Raw genomic sequence first — 25,998 nt, forward strand, 5'->3', positions numbered from 1 at the left:
TTTTGGTCTGTCCTCTCTGACTCTGCTCTCAGGGGATGGAGAATTCCAAATACAGCCTCTATTGGGTGACCAAAGGATGAAGACAATTCATTATTGTTTCCCATCTCTCTCATCAATAAACTCAGCGTTTCCCACCTCCTATATCCCCACCATTCCTGCCCATAGGCAGAAGGACCCAAAGAGGCACCAGCCCACCCTGGTCAGTAGCAACCTACATCTCTCTTCACCCCAAACTGTCTATCACAGCCATCAGGAATCGCAGACTGGAGCCATGCCCCTGCCTAGGTGGCAGGGTATTCCAATAACCAGCAGACTGTGTTCAATGGCCAGGGGACCAAGCCGGAGGAGGAACTGCAGGGCAAATTATTTTTTCTCTGAGCATCTTTGGGGACCATGGGCTTACTCATGTGACTCTCTTCTCCCCTAGGATCTCCTCTACTGAGGATCTCCTTCGTGATGAAACTGTAAAGTCCTTAACCCTTCTTGTCTGAGTGCCAGAAGCCTCATGTGAAAAGAATGCCAGAGAGGTTATATGAGCTTAAGAGAGAAAAGGAGGTGGGAGAGAAGTTTTGGAGTGAGAGGTCAGGGCAAGGAATGGGAGTGTGGTTAAGTCCCCGGAGCTTGGTCAAGTCCCCGGAACTTATTCCAGTTTATCTTCATCAACCCTGACTTCCAGAAGGCATAGAAACGCTTCAGGAGCTGGAGTCTTATAGAGCAGCGGTCCCCAACATTTTTGGCACCAGGGGCTGGTTTCGTGGAAGACAATTTTTCCACAGAGAGTGGGGGCGGGGGGGTGAGGGCAGGTTTCAGGATGATTCAAGGGCATTACATTTATTGTGCACTTTATTTCTATTATTATTACATTGTAATATATAATTAAATAATGATACAACTCACCATGATGCAGAATCACAGGGAGCCCTTAGCTTTTTTTCACTTGCCACTCACTGATAGGGTTTTGATATGAGTCGGCAAGCAACTGGTTTATTATGGTCTCTGTGCAGTCAAACCTCTCTGCTAATGATAATCTATATTTGTGGCCGCTCCCCAGTGCCAGCATCACCGCCTCAGCTCCACCTCAGATCATCAAACATTAGATTCTCATAAGGAGCTTGCAACCCAGATCCCTCGCATGCGCAGTTCACAGTAAGGTTCCCGCTCCTATGAGAATCTAATGCCGCAGCTGATCTGACAGGAGGCGGAGCTCAGGCAGTAATGCGAGCAATGGGAAGCAGCTGTAAATACAGCTCGCTTGCCCGCCACTTATCTCCTGCTGTGCAGCCCGGTTCCTAACAGGCCACGGACTGGTACCGGTCCGTGGCCTGCGGGCTGGGGATCCCTGCTATAGAGTCTCTCAAACATTCATGTATTCATTCACCACTCATTCAAGCCAATGTGTATTAAGTGCTAACTATGTTAACGGCACCATAATAAGATGTTGAACAAAATCAAATCCACTTAAAATTTAATTATATTGTTTTGTATTGAGACTAATGCTTTGATTCTTTCATTGAAGGATTTTCTTTTTTAATTATTTATTTATTTTCATCGAAGTAGAGTTGATGTACAATTCTATATGTTACAAGTGTACAATATAGTAATTCACAATTTTTAAAGGTTATATTCCATTTACAGTTATTATAAAATATTGGTTATGTTCCTTGTGTTGTACAACATATCTCTGTAGCTTATTTTATATATAATAGTTTGTACCTCTTAATCCCCTCCCCCTGTATAGCTCCTCCTCCCTTTCCTCCCCCCACTGGTAACCACTAGTTTGTTCTCTATATCTGTGAGTCTGTTTCTTTTCTGTTATATCCACTAGTTTGTTGTATTTTTTAGGTTCCTCATATAAGTGACATCATCCAGTATTTGTCTTTCTCTGTCTGACTTATTTCACTTAGCATAATACACTCCAGGTCCATCCATGTTGTTGCAAATGGCAAATCTTCATTCCTTGTTATGGCTGAGTAGCATTCCATTGTGTGTGTGTGTGTGTGTGTATATCTTCTTTATCCATTCATCTGTTGGACACTTCCATATCTTGTCAACTGTAAATAGTGCTGCTATGAATATTGGGGTGTATCTTTTTGAATTAGCATTTTTGGGGGGGGATATATACCCAACAGTGGAATTTCTGGGTCAAATGGTAGTTTTCTTTTGTTTTTGTTTTTTGGCTGCGTTGGGTCTTTGTTGCTGCATGGGGGCTTTCTCTAGTTGCGGCGAGCAGGGGCTACTCTTCATTGCGGTGCATGGGCTTCTCATTGTTATGGAGCACGGGCTCTAGGCGCACGGGCTTCAGTAGTTGTGGCACACGGGCTCTAGAGCTCAGGCTCCATAGTTGTGGCGTGAGGGCTTAGTTGCTCCGCGACATGTGGGGTCTTCCCGGACTAGGGCTCAAACCCATGTCCCCTGCATTGGTAGGTGGATTCTTAACCACTGCACCATCAGGGAAGTCGGTAGTTTTATTTTTAGTATTTTGAAGACCCTCCATACTGTTTTCCACAGTGGCTGCCCCCAATTACATTCCCACCAACAGTGTACCACGGTTCCCTTTTTCAGGGGATTTTCACTGGAACATTTTCATTGATAACCCTCCAGGTTTTTTCTCTGCTCTATTTATGGATTTTTACATTGTGATGATGGATCATATTGTACACGTGCCATGCTCTTTAATTTCATAATATAGAAATTTTCATTGGTAACAAATGTTCTGTCAACATTTTTGTTCTGCTCCTTTATTACAGCTGCATTTGTCTTCAGTATGACACAATGCCACACACATAGTTAGTACAGGAATACCTCAGGGATATTGCTGGTTCAGATCCAGACCACCACAATAAAGTGAATATCACAATAAAGCAATGACACAAATTTTTTATTTCCCCGTGTATCCAAAATATATTTACACTATACTAGTCTATTATGTGTGCAATAGCATTGTCTTTAAAAAACAATGTACATACCTTAATTTAAAAATACTTTATTGCTAAAAAATGTTACCCATCATCTGAGGCTTCAGCGAGTCCTAATCTTTTTGTTAGTGAAGGATCTTGCTTCTGTGTTGATGGTTGCTGACTAGTCAGGATGGTGGTGGCTGAAAGTTAGGTATCTGTGGCAATTTCTTAAAATAAAACAACAATGAAGTTTACCACATTGATTGACTCTTCTTTTCACAAACGATTTCTCTGTAACATGCAGTGCTGTTTGACAGCATTTTACCCACAGTAGAACTTCCTTCAAAATTGAAGTCAGTCATCTCAAACCCTGCTGCTGCTTTATCAACTAAGCCTCTGTAATATTCTAAATCCTTTGTTGTCATTTCAACGGTTTCACAGTATCTTCACCAGGAGTAGATTCCATCTTAAGAAACCACTTTCTTTGCTCATCCGTAAGAAGCAACTCTTAATCCACTAAAGTTTTATCATGAGATTGCAGCAATTTAGTCACATCTTCAGGCTCATCTTCTAATTCCAGTTCTCTTGCTATTTCCACCACTTCTGCAGTTACTTCCTCCACTGAAGTCTTGAACCTTTCAAAGTTATCCATGAGTCTTGGACTTAGCTTCTTCCAAACTCCTGTTAATGTTGATATTTTGACCTCTTACCATAAATCATGAATGTTCTTAATAGTATCTGGAATGGTGAATCTTTTCCAGAAGGATTTCAATTTACTTTGTCCATGTCCACCAGGGGAATCACTATCAATGGCAGCTATAGCCGTATGAAATGTGTTTCTTATATAACAAGACTTAAATATTACTCCTTGATCCATGGACTGTAGAAGGAATATTGTGTTAGCAGTCATGAAAGCAATATTAATTTCATTGTACATCTTTCATCAGAGCTCTTGGGTGACAAGGTCATTGTCAATGAGCAGTAACAGTTTGAAAGGAGTCTCTTTTTCTGAGCAGTAGGTCTCAACAGTGGCTTAAACTATTCCGTAAACCATGTTGTAAATAGATGTGCTGTCATCCAGGCTTTGTCCTTCCATTTTAGAGCACAGGCAGAGTAGATTTAGCATAATTCTTAAGAGCCCTGGGATTTTGGAATGGTAAGTGAGCATTGGCTTCAACTTAAATTTACCAGCTGCATCATTCCCTGACGAGAAAGTCAGCCTGTTCTTTGAAGTTTGAAGCCAGGCATTGACCTCCTCTCTAGCTCTGAAAGTGCTCAATGGCATCTCCTTCCAATACAAGGCTGTTTCATCTGCATTGAAACTCGGTTGTTTAGTGTAGCCACCTTCATTAACTATCTTAGCTATATCTTCCGGATAACTTGCTGCAGCTTCTACATTAGTACTTGCTGCTTCATCTTGCACTTTAATGTTGTATGATGGCTTCTTTTCTTAAACCTCATGAACCAACCTCTGCTACATTCAAACTCTTCTTCTGCAACTTCCTCAGTTCTCTCAGTCTTCATAGAATTTAAGAGAGTTTGGGGCTTGCTCTGGATTAGACTTTAGCTTAAGGGAATGTTGTGGCTTCTTGGATCTTCTATCCAGACCACTAAATTTCTCCATATCAGTAATAAGGCTGTTTGACTTTCTCATCATTCACTGGAGTGGCACTTTTTTTTTTTTTTTTGCGGTACGCGGGCCTCTCACTGTTGTGGCTTCTCCCGTTGTGGAGCACAGGCTCCGAACGTGCAAGCTCAGCGGCCATGGCTCACGGGCCTAGCCACTCCGTGGTACGTGGGATCTTCCCAGATCGGGGCACGAACCCGTGTCCCCTGCATCGGCAGGCGGACCCTCAGCCACTGCACCACCAGGGAAGCCCTGGAGTGGCACTTTTAATTTCCTTCAGGAACTTCCTTTGCATTTCCAACTTGGCTAACTGTTTAGCACAAGAGTCCTAGCTTTCAGCCTATGTTGGCTTTCAACATGTCTTCCCCATTAAGTTTAATCATTTTTAGCTTTTGATTTAAAGTGAGAAATGTGTGACTCTTCCCTCACTTGAACACAAGAAGGCTATTGTAGGGTTATTAATTGACCTAATTTCAATATTGTTGCATCTCAGGCAATAGAGAGGCTTAAGGAGAGGGAGAGAGATGAGCAGTCAAAACTCACACATTTATCATCAAGTTTTCTCTGTCTTACGTACAAACAGTTCTTGCCACCCCAAAACAATTACAACAGTAAGATCAAAGATCACTGATCACAGTTCACTATAATAAATATAATAATAATGAAAAGGTTTGAAATACTGAGAGAAATATCAAAATGTGACAAAGAGGCACAAAGTGAACAAATGCTGCTGGAAAAATTGTGCTGATAGACTTGCTCGATGCAGGGTTGCCACAGACCTTCTATTTCTAAAAAAAATGCAATATCTGCAAAGTGCAATAAAGCAAAGCACAGTAAAATGATGTATGCCTGTACTCTGTAAGTACTTCTTGAAAAAATATGTAACTAAATATTCCACCTTGGTGATGTACTACAATATGTTTAACCTATCCACTAATATTGAATATTTATATAGCTTCCATTTTCCTCTGTTAAATGTATTCTATGATGACTGATGAAAGAAATCAAAGACGATACAAACAGATGGAAAGATATACCATGTTCTTGGATTGGAAGAATCAACATTGTGAAAATGACTCTACTACCCACAGCAATCTATAGATTCAGTGCAATCCCTATCAAATTACCAATGGCATTTTTCACAGAACTAGAACAAAAAAATTTACAAATTGTATGGAAACACGGAAGACCCAGAATAGCCAAAGCAATCTTGAGAAAGAAAAATGGAGCTGGAGGAATCAGGCTCCCTGACTTCGTACTATACTACAAAGCAACAGTAATCAAGACAGTATGGTACTGGAACAAAAACAGAAATATAGATCAATGGAACAGGATAGAAAGCCCAGAGATAAACCCACACACATATGGTCACCTTATGTTTGACAAAGGAGGCAAGAATATACAGTGGAGAAAAGATAGCCTCTTCAATAAGTGGTGCTGGGAAAACTGGACAGCTACATGTAAAAGAATGAAATTAGAACACTCCCTAACACCATACACAATAATAAACTCAAAATGGATTAAAGACATAAATGTAAGGCCAGGCACTATAAAACTCTTAAGGAAAACATAGGCAGAACACTCTGTGACATAAATCACAGCAAGATCCTTTTTCATCTACCTCCTAGAGGAATGGAAATAAAAACAAAAATAAACAAATGGGACCTAATGAAACTTAAAAGCTTTTGCACAGAAAAGGAAACCATAAACAAGAGGAAAAGACAACCCTCAGAATGGGTGAAAATATTTGCAAACAAAGCAACTGACAAAGGATTAATCTCCAAAATATACAAGCAGCTCATGCAGCTCAATATTAAAAATACAAACAACCCAATCCCAAAATGAGCAGAAGACCGAAATAGACATTTCTCCAAAGAAGACATACAGATTGCCAAACACATGAAAAGATGCTCAACATCACTAATCATTAGAGAAATGCAAATCAAAACCACAATGAGGTATCACCTCACACAGGTCAGAATGGCCATCATCAAAAAATCTACAAACAATAAATGCTGGAGAAGGTGTGGAAAAAAGGGAACCCTCCTGCACTGTTGGTGGGAATGTAAATTGATACAGTCACTATAGAGAACAGTATGGAGGTTCCTTAAAACCTAAAAACAGAACTACCATATGACCCAGCAATCCCACTACTGGGCATATACCCTGAGAAAACCATAATTCAAAAAGAGACATGTACCACAATGTTCACTGTAGCACTATTTACAATAGCCAGGACATGGAAGCAACCTAAACCGACAGATGAATGGATAAGAAGATGTGGCAAATATATATGATGGAATATTACTCAGCCATAAAAAGAAATGAAATTGAGTTATTTGTAATGAGGTGGATGGACCTAGAGTCTGTCATACAGAGTGAAGTAAGTCAGAAAGAGAAAAACAAATACCGTATGCTAACGCACATATATGGAATCTTAAAAAAACGGTACTGATTAACCTAGTGGCAGTGCAGGAATAAAGATGCAGATGTAGAGAACGGACTTGAGGACACGGTGGGGAAGGGTAAGTGGTATGAAGTGAGAGAGTAGCACTGATATATATATACTAACAGATGTAAAATGTATGGCTAGTGGGAAGCTGCTGCATAGCACAGGGAGATCAGCTCGATGCTTTGTGATGACTTAGAGGAGTGGGATAGGGAGGGTGGGAGGGAGGCTCAAGAGGGAGGGAATATAGCAATACATATATACATATAGCTGATTCACTTTGTTGTACAGCAGAAACTAACACAACATTGTAAAGCAATTATACTCCAATAAAGACATTAAAAAATATATTCTGTGACAAAACATAGAAAACAAACTTATGTATACCAAAGGGGAAAGAGGGGGGATAAATTAGGAGTATATACACACCATTATATATAAAATAGGTAAGCAACAGGATTTACTGTGTAACACAGGAGAAAATATTCAATATCTTGTAAAAACTTATAATGAAAAATTATCTGAAAAAATTATATATATAACTGAATCACTTTGATGTACATCTGAAACTAATAGAATATTATAAACCAACTATACTTCACTAAAAAAATTCTGTGATGAGTATATATATATATATATATATATATATATATACACATATATATATATATATATATATATATATATTTTTTTTTTTGCAGTACGTGGGCCTCTCACTGTTGTGGCCTCTCCCGTTGCGGAGCACAGGCTCCAGACGCGCAGGCTCAGCGGCCATGGCTCAGGGGCCCAGCCGCTCCGCGGCATGTGAGATCTTCCCGGACCGGGGCACGAACCCGTGTCTCCCGCATCGGCAGGCGGACTCTCAACCACTGCGCCACCAGAGAAGCCCTGTGATGAGTATATTTATAGATAAACTTCTGTATGTTTTCCAGATTATTTTATTTAAATATTCAATATTCAAAAGAAGGAAATTATTATGGCAATGTTTCTATTTCTATGTAGTTTTTATTGATATAATTTTCTCATACTTTCATAATTATTTAGAGTTCTTTTTTTGTGACAAAGTTAAATTTTTTCACTGGCAACCTACTCTGTGCCAGGCACTTTGCAATACAAGAGTGAACAACACAGGTGTCTTTGTGGAATTTATGGTACAAAGACAAAAAGCAAAATCCTCCAGTTAAGTATTTTTGTTCATTAGTACTTTGCTGCCATATATTTAGAACTTGTGGGAGCTCTTGATATTTTAAAGTTATAAACTGATTTGGGGGCCATTTTTACTTCCAAATATTTCCCAGGTTTTGTTCCAAAATAATGCTCATTCACTTTCTTATAGACTAATTCTGCTTTGAGACTCATGCTATCTTCCTTCTACTCTTCAATGCTGTCTTAAGTTCTTTTCAATTCCCTCATAAACAAATGCATGCAAGTCATTACATTAGTATTAGAGGGACTTCGGTGTCCATGTGGAAAGCTAATTCTTCATCCTGTGCTCTTGATTCCATTTCCTCCTAATCTGAGTTGTCTTTCCCTTCACTCTACTGTAGTTATGCACTCCCATAACCACCTCCTTTCTCCTTTTCCAAATTCACTAATTCTAACATCCCACTGTCCAGCCATAAGTACTTAAGCCCAAATATGTCTTAACTATGCCTGTTTTTTAAGCATCACAAAAACTGCTAATCTATTAACACTACAATTTTCTTTCCAAACCACCAACCCACTCTCTGATTCTTAAGTTTAGATTCCATGCTCTTCATTATAATAAATCTCTTCTAAGTATTCTCAAATCCTTTAAATCTTTTTCTCCATTCTTTCTGGCCCATCCCAAAGTTATTATACACCAAATCAATAACTAGATTTGGGTAGTCACCCAGAGAACAGAATGGTGCCATTAAATGATTACCAACCTAGGCTACCAACAGAGCCCAGTTTACACATTTTGCTCAAGTCAGCTCATTCCCCCACTCCACCTAATTAATGCTTCGTGTGTACACCCTATTCAAACCTCCAACCTTGATTCAAGAACCCACCTCTCTACCTTTGGCAGAAAAGGTAGCCTACTAAATCAGAACTGATCAGTGAGAAACCCACACAAATTCAAGACTCTAAATCTTAAAACACAACTACATCTGCTCCTACCCTCTCTTCATTCCTTCTTGCTGAGGAACTGTCTCTCCTGTCAAGTAATAATCCCTCCATTTGTTCTCTGGACACCAATAAGAAAGGTTAGCCTGAGCATTCATAGTCATGAACCTGCAAAGCATTATTTGGGCTAAAACTTGCAGTGATTGTATAGTCTGGGGAGGAAAATGTTGATAAATTAACCAATAGCTGTCCTGGTAAGGAGGGTCCAATGAGATGTCAAATGAGCATATGAAAAAATACCCAATATCATCATACTTCATTAAGGAAATGCAAATTAAAACAACAATGAGTTACCACTACACACCTAGTAGAATGGCTAAAATCCAATACACTAACAATACCAAATGCTGGTAAGAATGTGGATCAATAGGACTCTTATTCATTGCTGGTAGAAATGCAAAATGGTAAAGACACTTTAGAAAACTGTTCTGCAGTTTCCTACAAAGCTAAACATACTCTTACCACATGATCCAGCAATCACACTTCTTAGTATTTACCCAAAGAAGCTGAAAATTTATGTCTACACAAAAACCTGCACACAGACATTTACAGAATCTTTATGCATAATTGCTAAATTTTGGAAGCAGCCAAAATGCCTTTGAACAGGTGAATGGATGAACAAACTCAGGTACATCCGAACAATGGAATATTATTCAGCAATATAAAGAAGTGAGATAAGACAAAAAGACATGGTGGAATTTTAAAAGCATTATACTCAGCAAAATAAGGTGCTCTGTAAAGGTTACATGCTGTATGATACCAACCTTATGACATTCTGGAAAAAGGTAAATCTATGGAGATAGTAAAAAAAAAAATCCATGGCTTTCAGGAATTTTGAGGGAGCAGGAGAGGGATAAATAGGGGCAAACAGGGATTTTTAGGGCATTGAAAATATTCTGAATAGTACTATAATGGTGGATACATGTCATTATACATTTTTCAAAACCCATAAACTATACAACACAAAGAGTGTACCCTAATATAAGCTACAGTCTTTCATTAATGATAATGTATCAGTATTGGTTCATTAACTGTAACAAATGTGCCACACTAATGCAAGACGCTAATAATAGGGGAAACTCTCTGATCAAAGGAGGAGGAAGGGGGTAGGGTGTATATGGGAACTCTCTCTACTTTCTATAAACTTAAAACTACTCTTAAAAAATAATATCTATTAATTTTTTAATGCAATCCTTGAAATTAAAAACATTAAAACAATGGATTGGTTAAACAGCTTATTGGATAGAGCTAAGGAGATCATTAGAAACTTAATGCGTTTAATGTTGCCCCAGAGGTCTCTGAGACTGTCCTCAGTGCTTTTCATTCTTTTTTCTTTATTCTGCTCTGCAGTAATTATTGCCACTATTTTATCTTCCAGGTCACTTATCCGTTCTTCTGTCTCCGTTATTCTGCTATTGATCCCATCTAGAGAATTTTTAGTTTCATTTATTGTGTTGTTCATCACTGTTTGCTCTGTAGTTCTTCTAGGTCTTTTTTAAACGTTTCTTGTATTTTCTCCATTCTATTTCCAATATATTGGATCACCTTTACTATCATTATTCTGAATTCTTTTTCAGGTAGACTGCCTATTTCCTCTTCATTTGTTAGGTCTGGTGGGTTTTTATCTTGCTCCTTCATCTGCTGTTTCTCTGTCTTCTCATTATGCTTAACTTACTGTGTTTGGGGTCTCCTTTTCGCAGGCTGCAGGTTCATAGTTCCCGTTGTTTTTGGTGTCTGTCCCCAGTGGCTAAGGTTGGATCAGTGGGTTGTGTAGGCTTCCTGGTGGAGGGGATTAGTGCCTGTGTTCTGGTGGAGGAGGCTGGATCTTGTCTTTCTGGTGGGCAAGTCCACGTCTCATGGTGTGTTTTGGGGTGTTTATGGCCTTATGATTTTAGGCAGCCTCTGTGCTCATGGATGGAGTTGTGTTCCTGTCTTGCTAGTTGTTTGGCGTAGGGTGTCCAGCACTGTAGCTTGCTGGTCCTTGAGTGGAGCTGGGTCTTGGCATTGAGATGGAGATCTCTGGGAGATTTCCGCCGTTTGATATTACGTGGAGCTGGGAGGTCTCTTGTGGACCCGTGTCCTGAACTTCCCTCTCCCATCTCAGAGGCACAGCCCTGATGCCTGGCTGGAGCACCTAGAGCCTGTCATCCACATGGCTCAGAATAAAAGGGAGAAAGAAAAGGAAGGAAGAAAGGAAGAAGAAGATAAAATAAAATAAAGTAAAATAAAATAAAATAATTAAAACTAAAAATAATTATTAGGAAAAAGAAATTTTTTTTACATCTTTATTGGAGTATAACTGCTTTACAATGATATGTTAGTTTCTGCTTTATAACAAAGTGAATCAGTTATACATATACATATGTTCCCATATCTCTTCCCTCTTGCTTCTCCCTCCATCCCACCCTCCCTATCCCACCTCTCTAGGTGGTCACAAACCACCGAGCTGATCTCCCTGTGCTATGCGGCTGCTTCCCACTAGCTATCTATTCTACGTTTGGTAGTGTATATATGTCCATGCCACTTTCTCGCTTTGTCACAGCTTACGCTTCCCCCTCCCCATATCCTCAAGTCCATTCTCTAGTAGGTCTGTGTCTTTATTCATGTCTTATCCCTAGGTTCTTCATGACATTTTTTTCCCTTAAATTGCATATATATGTGTCAGCATACGGTATTTGTCTTTCTCTTTCTGACTTACTTCACTCCGTATGACAGACTCTAGGTCCATCCACCTCATTACAAATAGCTCAATTTCATTTCTTTTTATGGCTGAGTAATATTCCATTGTATATATATGCCACATCTTCTTTATCCATTCATCTGTTGATGGACACTTAGCCTGTTTCCATCTCCAGGCTATTGTAAATAGAGCTGCAATGAACATTTTGGTACATGACTCTTTTTGAATTATGGTTTTCTCAGGGTATATGCCCAGTAGTGGGATTGCTGGGTCATATGGTAGTTCTATTTGTAGTTTTTTAAGGAATCTCCATACTGTTCTCCATAGTGGCTGAACCAATTCACATTCCCACCAGCAGTGCAAGAGTGTTCCCTTTTCTCCATACCCTCTCCAGCATTTATTGTTTCTAGATTTTTTGCTGATGGCCATTCTGACTGGTGTGAGATGATATCTCATTGTAGTTTTGATTTGCATTTCTCTAATGATTAATGATGTTGAGCATTCTTTCATGTGTTTGTTGGCAATCTGTATATCTTCTTTGGAGAAATGTCTATTTAGGTCTGCCCATTTTTGGATTGGGTTGTTTGTTTCTTTGTTTAAAGAAAAGGACAGACAGAACCCTAGGACAAATGGTGAAAGCAAAGCTATACAGACAAAATCACACACAGAAGCATACACATACACACTCACAAAAAGAGAAAAAGGGGGAAAAATAATATATCTTTGCTCCCAAAGTCCACCTCCTCAATTTGGGATGATTCGTTGTCTATTCAGGTATTCCACAGATTCAGGGCACATCAAGTTGATGGTGGAGATTTAATCCGCTGCTCCTGAGGCTGCTGGGAGAAATTTCCCTTTCTCTTCTTTGTTCGCACAGCTCCTGGGGTTCAGTTTGGATTTGGCCCCGCCTGTGGGTGTAGGTCGCCTGAGGGCTTCTGTTCCCGCTTAGACAGGGCGGGGTTAAAGGAGCAGCTGATTGGAGGCTCTGACTCACTCAGGCCGGGGTTGCGGGGGGAGGGGGTACAGAGTGCGGGGCGAGCCTGCTGGCGGCAGAGGCTGGCGTGACGTTGCACCAGCCTGAGGCGCGCTGTGCGTTCTCCCGGGGAATTTGTCCCTGGATCCCGGGACCCTGGCAGTGGCGGTCTGCACAGGCTTCCGGAAGGGGGGTGTAGATGGTGACCTGTGCTTGCACACAGGCTTCTTGGTGGTGGCGGCAGCAGCAGCCTTAGCGTCTCATGCCCGTCTCTGGGGTCCGCGCTTTTAGCCGCGGCTCGCACCCGTCTCTGGAGCTCCTTTAAGCAGCACTCTTAATCCCCTCTCCTCCCGCACCAGGAAACAAAGAGGGAAGAAAAAGTCTCTTGCCTCTTCGGCAGCTCCAGACTTTTCCCCGGACTCCCTCCCGGCTAGCCGTGGCGCACTAACCCCCTGCAGGCTGTGTTCACGCCGCCAACCCCAGTCCTCTCCCGGCGTTCCGACCGAAGCCCGAGCCTCAGCTCCCAGCCCGCCGGGGCGGGTGAGCAGACAAGCCTCTCTGGCTGGTGAGTGCCGGTCGGCACCGATCCTCTGTGCGGGAATCTCTCCGCTTTGCCCTCCGCACCCCTGTTGCTGCACTCTCCTCCGCGGCTCCGAAGCTTCCCCCCTCCACCACCCGCAGTCTCCGCTCGCGAAGGGCCTTCCTAGTGTGTGGAAACCTTTCCTCCTTCCCAGCTCCCTCCCACTGGTGCAGGTCCCTTCCCTATTCTTTTGCCTCTGTTTTTTCTTTTTTCTTTTGCCCTACCCAGGTACGTGGGGAGTTTCTTGCCTTTTGGGAGGTCTGAGGTCTTCTGCCAGCGTTCAGTAGGTGTTCTGTAGGAGTTGTTCCACATGTAGATGTATTTCTGATGTATTTGTGGGGAGGAAGGTGATCTCCGCGTCTTACTCTTCCGCCATCTTGACGCTCCTCCCCAAACTGATAGAACTATAAGGAAAAACAGACAAATCTACATTTATAATTGGGGATTTAATAGCCCATTCTCACTAATTGATACAACTACTAGACAGTAAATCTGCAAAGATAGAGAAGGCCTGAATAACACCACCAACAAATTCTAATGGACATGTATACATCAGTCCATCCATCAACAGCAGAATATATTTTTTCAAGATTTTGGAGATCATACAACAAAATAAGCCACATCCTGGGTCACAAAACAAACATCAAAAATACTAAACAGGGCTTCCCTGGTGGCGCAGTGGTTGAGAGTCTGCCTGCCGATGCAGGGGACTAGGGTTCGTGCCCCGGTCTGGGAAGATCCCACATGCGGCGGAGCGGCTGGGCCCGTGAGCCATGGCCGCTGAACCTGCGCGTCTGGAGCCTGTGCTCCGCAATGGAAGAGGCCACAACAGTGAGAGGCCCGCGTACCGGAAAAAAAAAAAAATTAAACATGCACAGCAAATAAAACGACTAATGAAATGAAAAGACAACCTACAGAATGGGAGAAAATATCTGCAAACCGTACAACCAACAGAAGCTTACTTTACGAAGTATACAAACAGCTCATACAACTCAATAACAAAAAAACAAACAACCCATCAAAAGATGGGCAGAAGAGCTAAATAGACATTTCTCCAAAGAAGAGATACAGATGGCCAATAAGCCCATAAGAAGATGCTGAACATCACTAATTAGAGAAATACAAATCAAAACTACAATGAGATATCACTTCACACCAGTCAGAATGGCCATCATTAAAATGTTTAAAAATAAATGCTGGAGAGGGTGGGCAGGAAAGCGAACCCTCCTACACTGTGGTTGGGAATGTAAATTGGTGCAGCAACTATGGAAAACTGTATGGAGGTTCCTCAAAAAACTAAAAATAGAGTTGCCACATGATCTAGCAATTCCATTCCTGGGCCTATATTTGGAGGAAACTCTAATTTGAAAAGATACATGCACCCCCAATGTTCATTGTAGCTCTATTTACAATAGCCAGACATGGAAGCAACCTAAATGTCCATTGACAGAAGAATGGATTAGGAGGATGTGGTACTTATATGCAATGGAATATTACTCAACCATAAAAAGAACAAAATAATGACATTTGCAGCAACATGGATGGACTCAGAGATTATCATACTAAGTGAAGTAAGTCAGAAAGAGAGACAAATAGCATATGATACCACTTATATGTGGAATCTAAAATATAACAAAAATTAACTCATTTATAAAACAGAAACAGTCTCACAGCCATAGAAAACAAGCTTATGGTTACCAAAGGGGAAAGGGGGTGGAGGAGGGATAAATTAGGAGTTTAGGATTAGCAGATACAAACTACTATATAGAAAATAGATAAACAACATATATATATATGTATAGCACAGGGAACTACATTCAATATCTTCTAATACTTTTGATGAGAAAGAAAAGGAAAAGATTATATGTATGTGTGTGTGTGTATATATATATATATATATATACACACACATATATATATCTGAATCACTATGCTGTACACCAGAAACTAACACAATATTGTAATTCCACTATACATCAGTTTTTTAAAATAATAATTTAAAAATAAAATAGATAAACAACAAAGTCCTACTTTATACCACAGGGAAATATATTCAATATCCTGTAATAAACCATAATGGAAATTAATATGAAAAAGAATATATATACATATACACTTATAACTGAGTTATTTTGCTATGCACTGGAAACTTGCACATTGTAAATCAATAAAATAAATAAATAAATAAAACTTCAATGAAACAAAAAAGAATGAACATAATCATAATGACAGCAAATATATATATAAAACCTCTAAATCTATAGATGCCTTTCCAAGTACTTTATGTATAATATCCCATGTAATCCTCACTCAAATTCTCTGTTGATTAAATAATCTTTCATTTTTAAGTTTAAAAACTAAAATATAGAAATTGATGTAAACAACATTCAAATCGTAGCTTAAGAATTTTCAAACATTAAACAATGAAAAAGACAAAGTATATTTCACAAATATAGCTATTAATGTTTGTCTTTTTTTTAACTAATGGAGTATTACTTTGCCATTAAAGAGAATGAAATAATGCCATTTGCAGGAACATGGATGGACCTAGAGATTATCATACTAAGTGAAGCAAGTCAGACAAAGAGAAATGTTGTATGATACACTTATATGTGGAATCTAAAAAGAAATGATACAGATGAATTTATTTACAAAACAGACTCACAGATTTAGAGAACAAACATGGTTACTGGGGGGAAGGGTGGGGGAAGGGATAGTTAGGGAGTTTGTGATTGACATGTACACATTGCTATATTTAAAATGGATAACCAACAAGGACCTACTGTATAGCACATGGAACTCTGCTCAATGTTATGTGGCAGCCTGGATGGGAGGGGAGTTTCTGGGAGAATGGATACATGTATATGTATGACTGAGTCGCTTTGCTGTGCACCTGAAATTATCAGAACTTTGTTAATCAGCTATACTCCAATATAAAATAAAAAGTTTTTAAAAATACTGCACAAATAGTTAAACTAAATATAATAGAGAAAATATAATTATTGGTTTTTTTAAAGAAAATGAAAATAGAAAAGAAAAACATAGAGCTTTCAAGAGTTAAATGAGCAAAGACAGGAAGAGCCAGATCATTTACAAGTTAAAGGACCCAAGAGAACAGACTTTAAAAATAAAACAGAAATTGGTTTGTCCCTACCTCTTCCATTGATCTTGGCAGAGTTTCAGTTTCCTCGGTATCATGCTTATTGCATGGAGCTGCAATTTGCTAATCACTTAACAAATGATAGCTATCTTTAACTCACAAGAAGAAATAAAACTATCCAACAAATATTCAAACTCAGTAGTAATCAAAAAACTGTTAGCAAAAAACCCAAATTCAGCTAACTTGCAGGATACAAATCAATACACAAAAATCAGTTCTGTATCTATACACTAATAACAAACAATCCAAAAGAGAAATTAACACACAATTCCATTTACAATTACATAAAATGAATAAACTACCTAGGAATAAATTTAACCAAAGAGATGAAAGACCTGTACCCTAAAAACTATAAGACATTGGTGGAAGAAATTGAAGAAGACACAAACAAATGGAAAATTATTTTGTGGTCATGGATTGGAAGAACTCATGTTGTTGAAAGAACCATACTACCCAAAGCAATCTACAAATACAATGCAACCCCTATAAAAATTCCAATGGCATTTTTCAGAGATATAGAAAAACAATACTAAAATTTGTATGGAGCTACAAAACCCCCAAATAACCAAACCAATCTTGAGAAAGAGCAAGCTAGAGGCATCATGCTTCCTGAGTTCACACTAATTCACAAAGCCATGGTAATCAAACATGGTATTGGCATAAACACAGACACATAGATCAATGGAACAGAAAAGAGAGCCAAGTAATCAACCTATCCATATAAAGTTAATTGACTTACAACAAAGAAGACAAGCATATACAATAGGGAAAGGACAGTCTCTTCAACAAATGGTCTTGGAAAAACTCAACAGCCACATGCAAAAGAGTGAAACTGGACCCCTCTCTTATACCATTCATAAAAATCAATTCAAAATGGATTAAAGACTTGAACAGAAGACCTGAAACTGTAAAACACCTAGAAGGAAACATAGGCAGTAAGCCATGTGACATTGGTCTTGGTGATAATTTCTTGAAACTGACACCAAAGGCAAAAGTAAAATAAACAAGTGAGATTACATCAAACTAAAAAGCCTCTGAACAGCAAACGAAACCATCAACAAAATGGAAAGACAACCTACCAACTGGGAAAAAAATATTTGCAAATCGTATATCTGGTAATGAAATAAAATGTATATTTTAAGGCAGGACAAGAACATTTAAACATAAGATTCTTTGCTCTGTCTGTCTGGGCTTCCTCCTTCCCTCCCTAATGTGCAATGTGCATCTGCCTTACACATTAAACAGATCTCCTCAAAGGGAGAAATATTTCTCAATCACAAAGAGCAATGTGTTTCTTCCTTTCTTCTGAAGCTAACACTGTAACTTCTTAAAATATCAGCCTTCTTTCCAACTCTGTAGGGGGTCATGGTGACTTGCTGTTCACTTTGTACCTGCTTATCTGGACTATGTATCTTTGGTGAACTTTATGTAAAATGTCAGTATGTCATTTGATATATGATCCTTTGTCTCAAAAATGTACTCTGCCTTCTACTTCTAAGAGACAGAACAGTTCTCAGAGATTCCGAGGGTCTGTCTCCCGGGTTATAATCCTCAATTTGGCTCGAAAAAAATTCTCTTTTTCTTCTCAATTTGATTGTTAATTGAATTTTTCAACAATGGTAAGGGCTTAATATCCAAAATATATGAAGAACTCATACAGCTCAATAGGAAAAACTGAAACAATCTGATTTTAAAATGAGCAGAGGATCTGAATAAACATTTTTCCAAAGAAGACATACAGATGGCCAACAGGTACATGAAAAGGAGGTCAGCATCATTAATCATCAGAGAAATACAAATCAAAACCACAAGGAGATGTCATCTCACACCTTTGCAGTGGATATTATCAAAAAGACAAGAAATAACAAGTGCCAGTGAGGATGTGAAGAAAAGGGAACCACCGTGCACTGTTGTGGGAATGTAAATTGTTGCAACCACTACAGAAAAGAGTATGGAGGTTCCTCAAAAAATTAAAAATATAGCTACCATGTGATCCTCAAATTGCACTTCTGGGTATTTATCTGAAGGAAATGAAAATACTGACTCAAAAACCATCTGCATCCCCAGGTTTATTATTGCAGCATTATTTACCATAGCTAAGGCATGGCAACAACCTAAGTGTACATGGATGCATGGATAGATAAAGAAAATACAGCATATGTATCATGAAATATTATTCCAGATTAAAAAATAAATAAATCCTGCCATTTGTGATAACATAGATGGAACTTGATGGCATTATGTCAAGTGAAATAGGTTAGACAGAGAAAAAATAAATACTGTGTGATATCACTTGTATGTGAAATCTAAAGAAGTTGAGCTCAGAGAGATTGGTAATAGAAAGGTGGTTGCCAGAGTCTGGGGGTGGGGGAAAGGAGGAGATGTTGGTCAAAGGGTACAAACTACCAGTTAGAAGAGGACTAAGTTCTCAGGATAATAACAGCATGGTGATTAGAGTGAACAACACTGTGTCATATACTTGAAAGTCGATAACACTGTACATCTTAGATGTTCTCACCACAAAAAAAGGAAATGATAGTTTTGTTCGATGATGGAGGCGTTAACTAATGCTACTGTGGCAATCATGCTGTAAAAAACTAAGTGTGTAAGAACAACAAGATATACACCTTAAATTACACAATGTTGTATGGCAACTATATCTCAATAAACCTGGGAGAAAATATTTTCTACAAGTCAAGAGATGTTATCCCAAGACAAAGCATGGATATATTTGGAGTATGGCATGAATTAGGAAAGGTAAAGAGTTAATGAGCTGGCGGGTCAGTGGAAGAGCAGATTCCTTGGAAATTGATCTAGGAAGTACTGCATTAAAGGAGGCCAAAAAACAGTCCTTGACTGCCCAGCTGTTGAGATCACTGAAGATCATGGTCTGATGTGAAGATTGAGGGACTTCCCGTTCTTCAACATTCTCCTGGTACATAGCACCCGTCAAATACCACATTAACATTTTCCCATTACACAAGGGATCAGCCTCAGTCTCCCAAAGGGTTTTGAAAATGTGATTCAAGCAATTCATTTACATTCCTGTACTCTGACGTATATGTGATAGGATATAAATTATAGTATAATAAAAATACCTGAAACCCTAAGAATCACTGATTCTAAGAAAGTCGCTTAGCTATATAGAAAGACATAAAGGAATGCAGGTTTATATGTGATAGTTCAGGGATGTCACAAGATGTCTCAAAGGATGAGAAACTCAGTGACGAATAATTGAAAAAAATGTGAAACCAGAGCATTGTTCTCATTTCTTCTATTACCAAAGATCAGGTTAGTGATATGTAAGATGTAAGACTTTGGGAAGTCCAATTTCTAGCCACATACTCTGTGCAGGACGGAGCTTACTCAGTCAAACACGACATTGTTCACTGTACTGCTTTGATAGTAGAAACTGGAAGTTCAGTACCTACCTGGTGAACATTCTACAGAAACAATTCACTAAACTATTACCTAGTGTGTTAGTTTACCACTAGCATTTATATCCACCAGTTCCATAGTTCACATCATGGATAGCTAGAGATGTTGAAAACGCTGTTCCTCCTCCAAAGTTATTTCTGCATTGGAAAAAATATGTGAGCTACCTGCTCTCGAATTTGCTCGATCTTGATCCCATAAGTGATGGGATTCAGCATAGGTGGAGCCAGAATGCACACATTATCCAACAAGATGTGGATATGAGGTAGAACCTGGCTTCCAAACTGCTGAGTAATCGTTGTGATGATCGCAGGCCCATAAAAGAGGATGATGATGCAGACATGAGAGCCACACGTGTTGAGAGCCTTGTGACAAGCATCTTGGGAAGGCACGTGGAAGACAGCATGGAGAATAAGCGTGTAGGAAACGAAAATTAATAGGACATCTAAGACCACTGTTGACATTATAACAGAGAGTCCATACCAGATGTTTACTCGTATGTCATTACAAGCATATTTGGCCAAGCCAATGTGTTCACAACAGGTGTCTGGAATTATATTACTTTGGCAGAAAGTCAGTCTTTTCAGAAGAAATATCATGGGGAAAATCATACAATAACTTCTCAGAAAGATGGTAACACCAATTTGCCCGATCAGTGTGTGTGTAAGAATAGTGGTGTATCTCAGTGGGTAGAAGCATATGGCAATGTAGCAGTCAAATACCACACCACCAAGGTCCCTGACTCAGACATGAAAGTGCTGTGTGTAATGAAGAACTGTGTGATGCAGCGATTCAAGGAGATGTCCCCAGCACAGAACCAGAAGATGGCCAAGGCCTGAGGTACTACGCATGTGGAGAGGACAAAGTCTGCCCCAGCCAGCATGCAGAGGAAGAGGTACATGGGTTCATGGAGGCTGTGTTTTGTCACAATAATGAATATGAGAAGGCTGTTCCCAGATAGGGCAATGACGTACGAAAAGAAGAAAGGGATGGAAATCCACATGTGCTGGTCCTCTAGGCCAGGGATGCCCAGCAAGTGGAAGACTGTGTGACTGACACCAGTGTGGTTTAAGGAAACATACCCATGGAGACCACCAGAGACATCACCTCATACTCACAGAGATGAAAAATTCAGATTTTCCTGGAATATCCTTTTGGCATATCTCACACTCTCCATCTTCTTTGAACATGCAAATAATAAGAAACATAAAAGGTCAATAGGGTATGTTCTCTGCTTCAATGAGTGACAGTCTAATTAAAAGATAAGCATATCTCCAGATAATCAAACAAAACATATCATTGTATATATTTCTCCTACCAACAGAGGCTTATTAATATTCAAAGGAAATCATTATATGTACCTGTGAAGGCTGTAACAAGAGGTTTCTTGAATATAAACTTGAACTTCACCTTGTGGTGGATGGTTTATCATAAAGAGAATGAAAAGAGAACAAAGTAATATGGAAGACGTAGGTATTCAAATTGAAGTATACCATTTATGAACAGTGTTCATTCAGATCCAGGCGGCTATGCACAGGGAATACTGAAGAAAGCAGCATGTGGGGTCATACAGGCAGATTTAGCCTAACTAATGGAAATGAGATTTAAAATCTCTCTGAATTCACCACATACAATTTGCACACTTGTGAAGGGATTCAGTAGACAAAGGTTAAGGAGTAACACTGACAGGGCCTGAGTGCCTGAGGTGACACACTGCTCATGCTCACATCTTAGGAACTACGTTTAGAAATGACTGAAATTGGAAAATAAGGCATTAGTGCTGGAAGGGGATGGGGATGACATTGGAAGATTTTTCTGCAGGCAGAAATATTGTCATTTGGTTCTTAGTGTACATTCATTCATTCATTAATCCAGATGCAGAAAAAAATGGGGAACTTCCAGGATCCTAGGGGCTTAAGGTTGAGAGTGAAGCAAACTTTAAGCAGGTGGTTTTAGAATATTGGAGATAAATGTTGATTCTTTCTGTTGATGGGTATCTCAGAGTATCTATCTCAGTATAAGTTATGTCTTAGGCTCATTAATAGTTTATCTTCCATCCCAGGTTACCTCTCTTGGTGCCTCTGTTTCTTCTTTGAGCGGAGGAAAATCAGCTCCTATAACCATCCTCCCAGTGATGGAAGAAACTGTTCTACAATTACAGTTACTGGTCAAGAGAGCCTAGTCACTGGCCTTGATACAGTGAACTGTCTCTGGAGAGTATAGGGCTGCTCTGTGAGAAGGAAAAAGCCAGAAAGACACAATTCAACACAGAGAGGGGCTTGAGAAGGGAGGAGATGATAGAAGCTGAGGATGGGTGTGTGTTTGGAGAAAAAGAGTAAAAGGGAAGTGCTGTTTGTTTTGGGGGGGTTTTTTCACTGAAAAATGGAAGCCAGGGAACTCAGGGGTATTTGCCTGTTTGGTCTCCTGATAGAACGACTTTGGTGTAATACATGTTCATCCTAGAAATCCCCTTTCAAATGTCTCCTGTCTCATGTTTTCTTCTCACATCTGCCTAAGAGGGCCTGGAGGTCTCCTCCTTCCACACCCTGCTTTAGGAACCCCAGCACAGATCCCAGACATTCTCAGGGCTCCTCTCATATTTGCCAAGACATATCTGCAGTCTAAGTCAGTATCTCCATCTTTTAATGCCCTCGCACTTATTGGGCACCGTTATTTTTTTGGATGATGACTCTTTATTACTAACTTTCAGGAACATCAGATAGACCATGTATTCTCACCTCCCTCCCCAGACCTCACCCTCCACTTCTGCTAGAACCAACCAGATTTGTGTCTCTGGTCACTATCATTCCACACATATTAACAGCCTCCAAGTGTCCTGTACCCTCTGGCCTGTCTGGGACATAACACCTGCCCAGCACTTACCTTCGTCCTTGAACCAACCCCATCTGCAGGTGTATAATTCATTTATCAGCCTTAGACTGAGTCTTCAGGAACAGCCGTTCAATTGGAGAGGAAATTTACCTTGTTGCAGGATTTGGGCTGTTTATCCTCTGTCACGAGAGCCCTTGAGGGAAAGCACTTACACCAGGGCTCCAGGGACAGAACTGTCTCCAAGAGCCTCACCTTCTTCCTAAATGGGCTGGGTCTCTAAGACCACTTCACATCTTCCTCACTTCCGCTCCTTTTCTCTCTTTTTCATCTCCAGATAATCTGACACATAAATCATCTACCATGTAAACCAGCCTTGCTTCAGGCCTATTGTAATACAACAGGAATATAAATACCTACAATTAATATGGACTCATGGTTTTTAAAGTTTTATTCTTCATGAAAACAATTAATGAAATTCACATGAGTTTCAAATTCCAGAGTCATGAATACTGATGTTTACCTCTGTTGTCTAAGGGTATAGAATTGTACAAGCTTAGCAGTTAGTAGGAGACGTGTGAGTCTCGATGCCTTAGACATGTCTCTATTTCATTTGCCTAACTAACTCCTTTAACTGCATTCAAGATTGTTCACTTTATCTTAATTTTCAGTTTGATCTGCAGAGGCCTACACATAGCTTTCTTTGTTTTTAAAGTCCTTGAAGTTCTCAGAGATTTTCGACTCTGTAAATTTATTGTTTTTACCACATTTGGATATACTCAGCAATTATTTCTACAAAACATTTTTCTGTCCCCTTCTCTCATTTCATTTCGACATCCCAACAACAACACATATGTTAGACCTTTTGACATTGTTGCATCAGTACTTGAAAGTCTCTTGATTTTTCTGTATTTTCTGTCTCTTCTCCAGTTGGATAATTCTATTGAAAGATCTGATTGTCTATTTCCACAAGTAGGGTTACCTTGGTCAAGAGGTAAATGCATTTGTAGTTTTGTCCTATGTGGATAGATTCCCTTTGAGAGGCTACACTATCTTTCATTACTAACAGCAATGTATGAAAGTAACTTTTTCCTCACAGACTTGCCTGTAGACTATATTGTCAAGTCATTGAACATTTGTCAATCTGACAGTTTGTCGAGTGGGACTATCTGAACAAATGGATGGCAATAATTCTTCCCTCTGCTGTCCACACAAGACAACTCCTCCATCATGAGCTACAGTCTATTATCCACTCTCTTGCATCTGTGATGGCCTCATGACATGCTTTGGCCAATGGAGTGAGGTGGAAGTATTATATCCTCTGCCCAGTGGATTTACAGTGAAGTGAATGTAGGAACAACAGTCAGAAGGTGAATATATAATCAAGAAGCAACACCAGGGTAGATTGGACTTGGGAAGTGAGGGAACTGAAATAAAATAATTACAAATGAAGCTACTGACACACTTATATTGTGAGGTTATTGCTTCTTGGATTATAAAGTATTTCTGTCATTTTTGGACTTTTTAAAATTGTTATTGTAAACACACAAATACAGAAAACAAAACAAAACAAATGAATGGCTTAACAAATTCTTATAAGGCAAACATCACCCAGGTTAAGTAATAAAACTTGATCAGACACACCTGCAGCTGTGTCCATGTGCCCACTCACAGTCACAAAGCCATCCTTGGCATACCTAACCTTTCTAGTTATACGTATATTCATATCTTACAGCAATTTGCATCTAAATGCTGCCATTTCATCTTCAACAACCTTCTAAATATTCCATTTGCCTCTGTGTCTTAACTGGAACCATGTCTGTCTACTCAAGAAACTGCTGTATTTCCAGCAGCACATCTGAATCTTTATTTCTCATTCCTCATGGTTAGACAGAACGATATTACTGTTAGCTACAATTACAATTTACAAGCATAACTTCCCCTCCATTTAGCAAAACTACCAACATCAGTGGTGTTCAGACCACATGGCAACTGTTCTCCCACCATATTTAACTAACACCTGATTAAGCCCCATCCTCCCCACCCAACGATTTTTTTTAATGTAGCACCCAGAGGACCACAGAGAATTTAGCAGCTTTCTTGTCCAAATTCTGACTCAATTTTGGTGGATCTGAAGCTGGAAAGAACTTGCCACAATGAAGAGCATCCTAAGATACTGGTAAAAGGACTGTCCAATGATGAAGATCAGGATTCGGCATCCTGGGACTGCACTCACCACGAGTAAGACCCGAAGACAGCCAGTAGTTCACAATCCTGGCTAAACACTGTGGGTAACATCTACAGCTCCACGTAAATGATCTCTAGGTTCCAATCACCCCTTCTAATCTGTCTCCGACTCTCCGCACAAGGAAGCCCCCGGTGCTGCACGGGTTCGGGAGGAAACATGGGCCCAGGCAGCCTCCCAGGTGACCTTTAACTCACCTTCTGCTCTCATTCTTAGCAACTCCAGCAACCAAAAGTTTACCCACTCAATGCCCACAATGTTCAGGGTTTTGACGTCTTCCTCAACTGCATCTTTTTTTTTAAAGATTTTTGTGATGTGGACCATTTTTTAAAAAGTCTTTACTGAATTGGTTACAATCTTGCTTCTGTTTTATTTTTTGGCTTTTTTCCTGCAAGGCATGTGGGATCTTAGCTCCCTGACCAGGGATCGAACCCCCACCCCCTACCTTGGAAGGTGAAGTCCCAACCACTGGGCTACCTGGGAAGTCCCTCAACTGCATTTTTCTAACTCTACAAGAGACACCAACTTCTACAGTTCCATCAAGAACTCTACCACTAGATCAAAATTGAAACAGTAAATTCACGAACATTGAAGTTCTAACTTTCCAATCTCTTTTATATGTTTATGGCCTATAAGGGCTCTTAGACAAACAATGTTCCACCATCTATTTAATCCAGTCCCATTCCTTTTCACTTATTCACATACACTTTATATTTTGTTTTTTTAAGTAAATGTATTATATTATTTTTAATTTTTATTGGACTATATAGTTGATTTACAATGTTGTATTAGTTTCTACTGTACAGCAAAGTTTATCAGTTATACATATATATCCACTCTTTTTCAGATTCTTTTCCCATATAGCTCATTACAGAGTTGAAAAGAGTTCCTTGTGCTATACAGTAGGTCCTTATTAGTTATCTATTTTATATACACTTTATGTTTTGTAATTCATCACTGTAATCACTACATTTT

At 39.5% G+C, this 25,998-nt stretch overlaps 1 protein-coding gene across 1 annotated transcript; it reads right to left on the reverse strand.

The window, feature by feature from the left end:
• Positions 1-20,083: 20,083 nt before the first annotated feature.
• Positions 20,084-25,347, reverse strand: LOC137231139 (olfactory receptor 52B4-like). Its single transcript, XM_067751678.1, is given in 3 exon segments — positions 20,084-20,673; positions 20,676-21,056; positions 25,221-25,347. Coding segments are annotated over 3 exon segments (1,098 nt in total).
• Between the last annotated feature and the right edge of the window lie 651 nt (positions 25,348-25,998).

This window comes from Pseudorca crassidens, chromosome 9, assembly GCF_039906515.1.
Source record: "Pseudorca crassidens isolate mPseCra1 chromosome 9, mPseCra1.hap1, whole genome shotgun sequence".
Lineage (NCBI taxonomy): Eukaryota > Metazoa > Chordata > Mammalia > Artiodactyla > Delphinidae > Pseudorca > Pseudorca crassidens.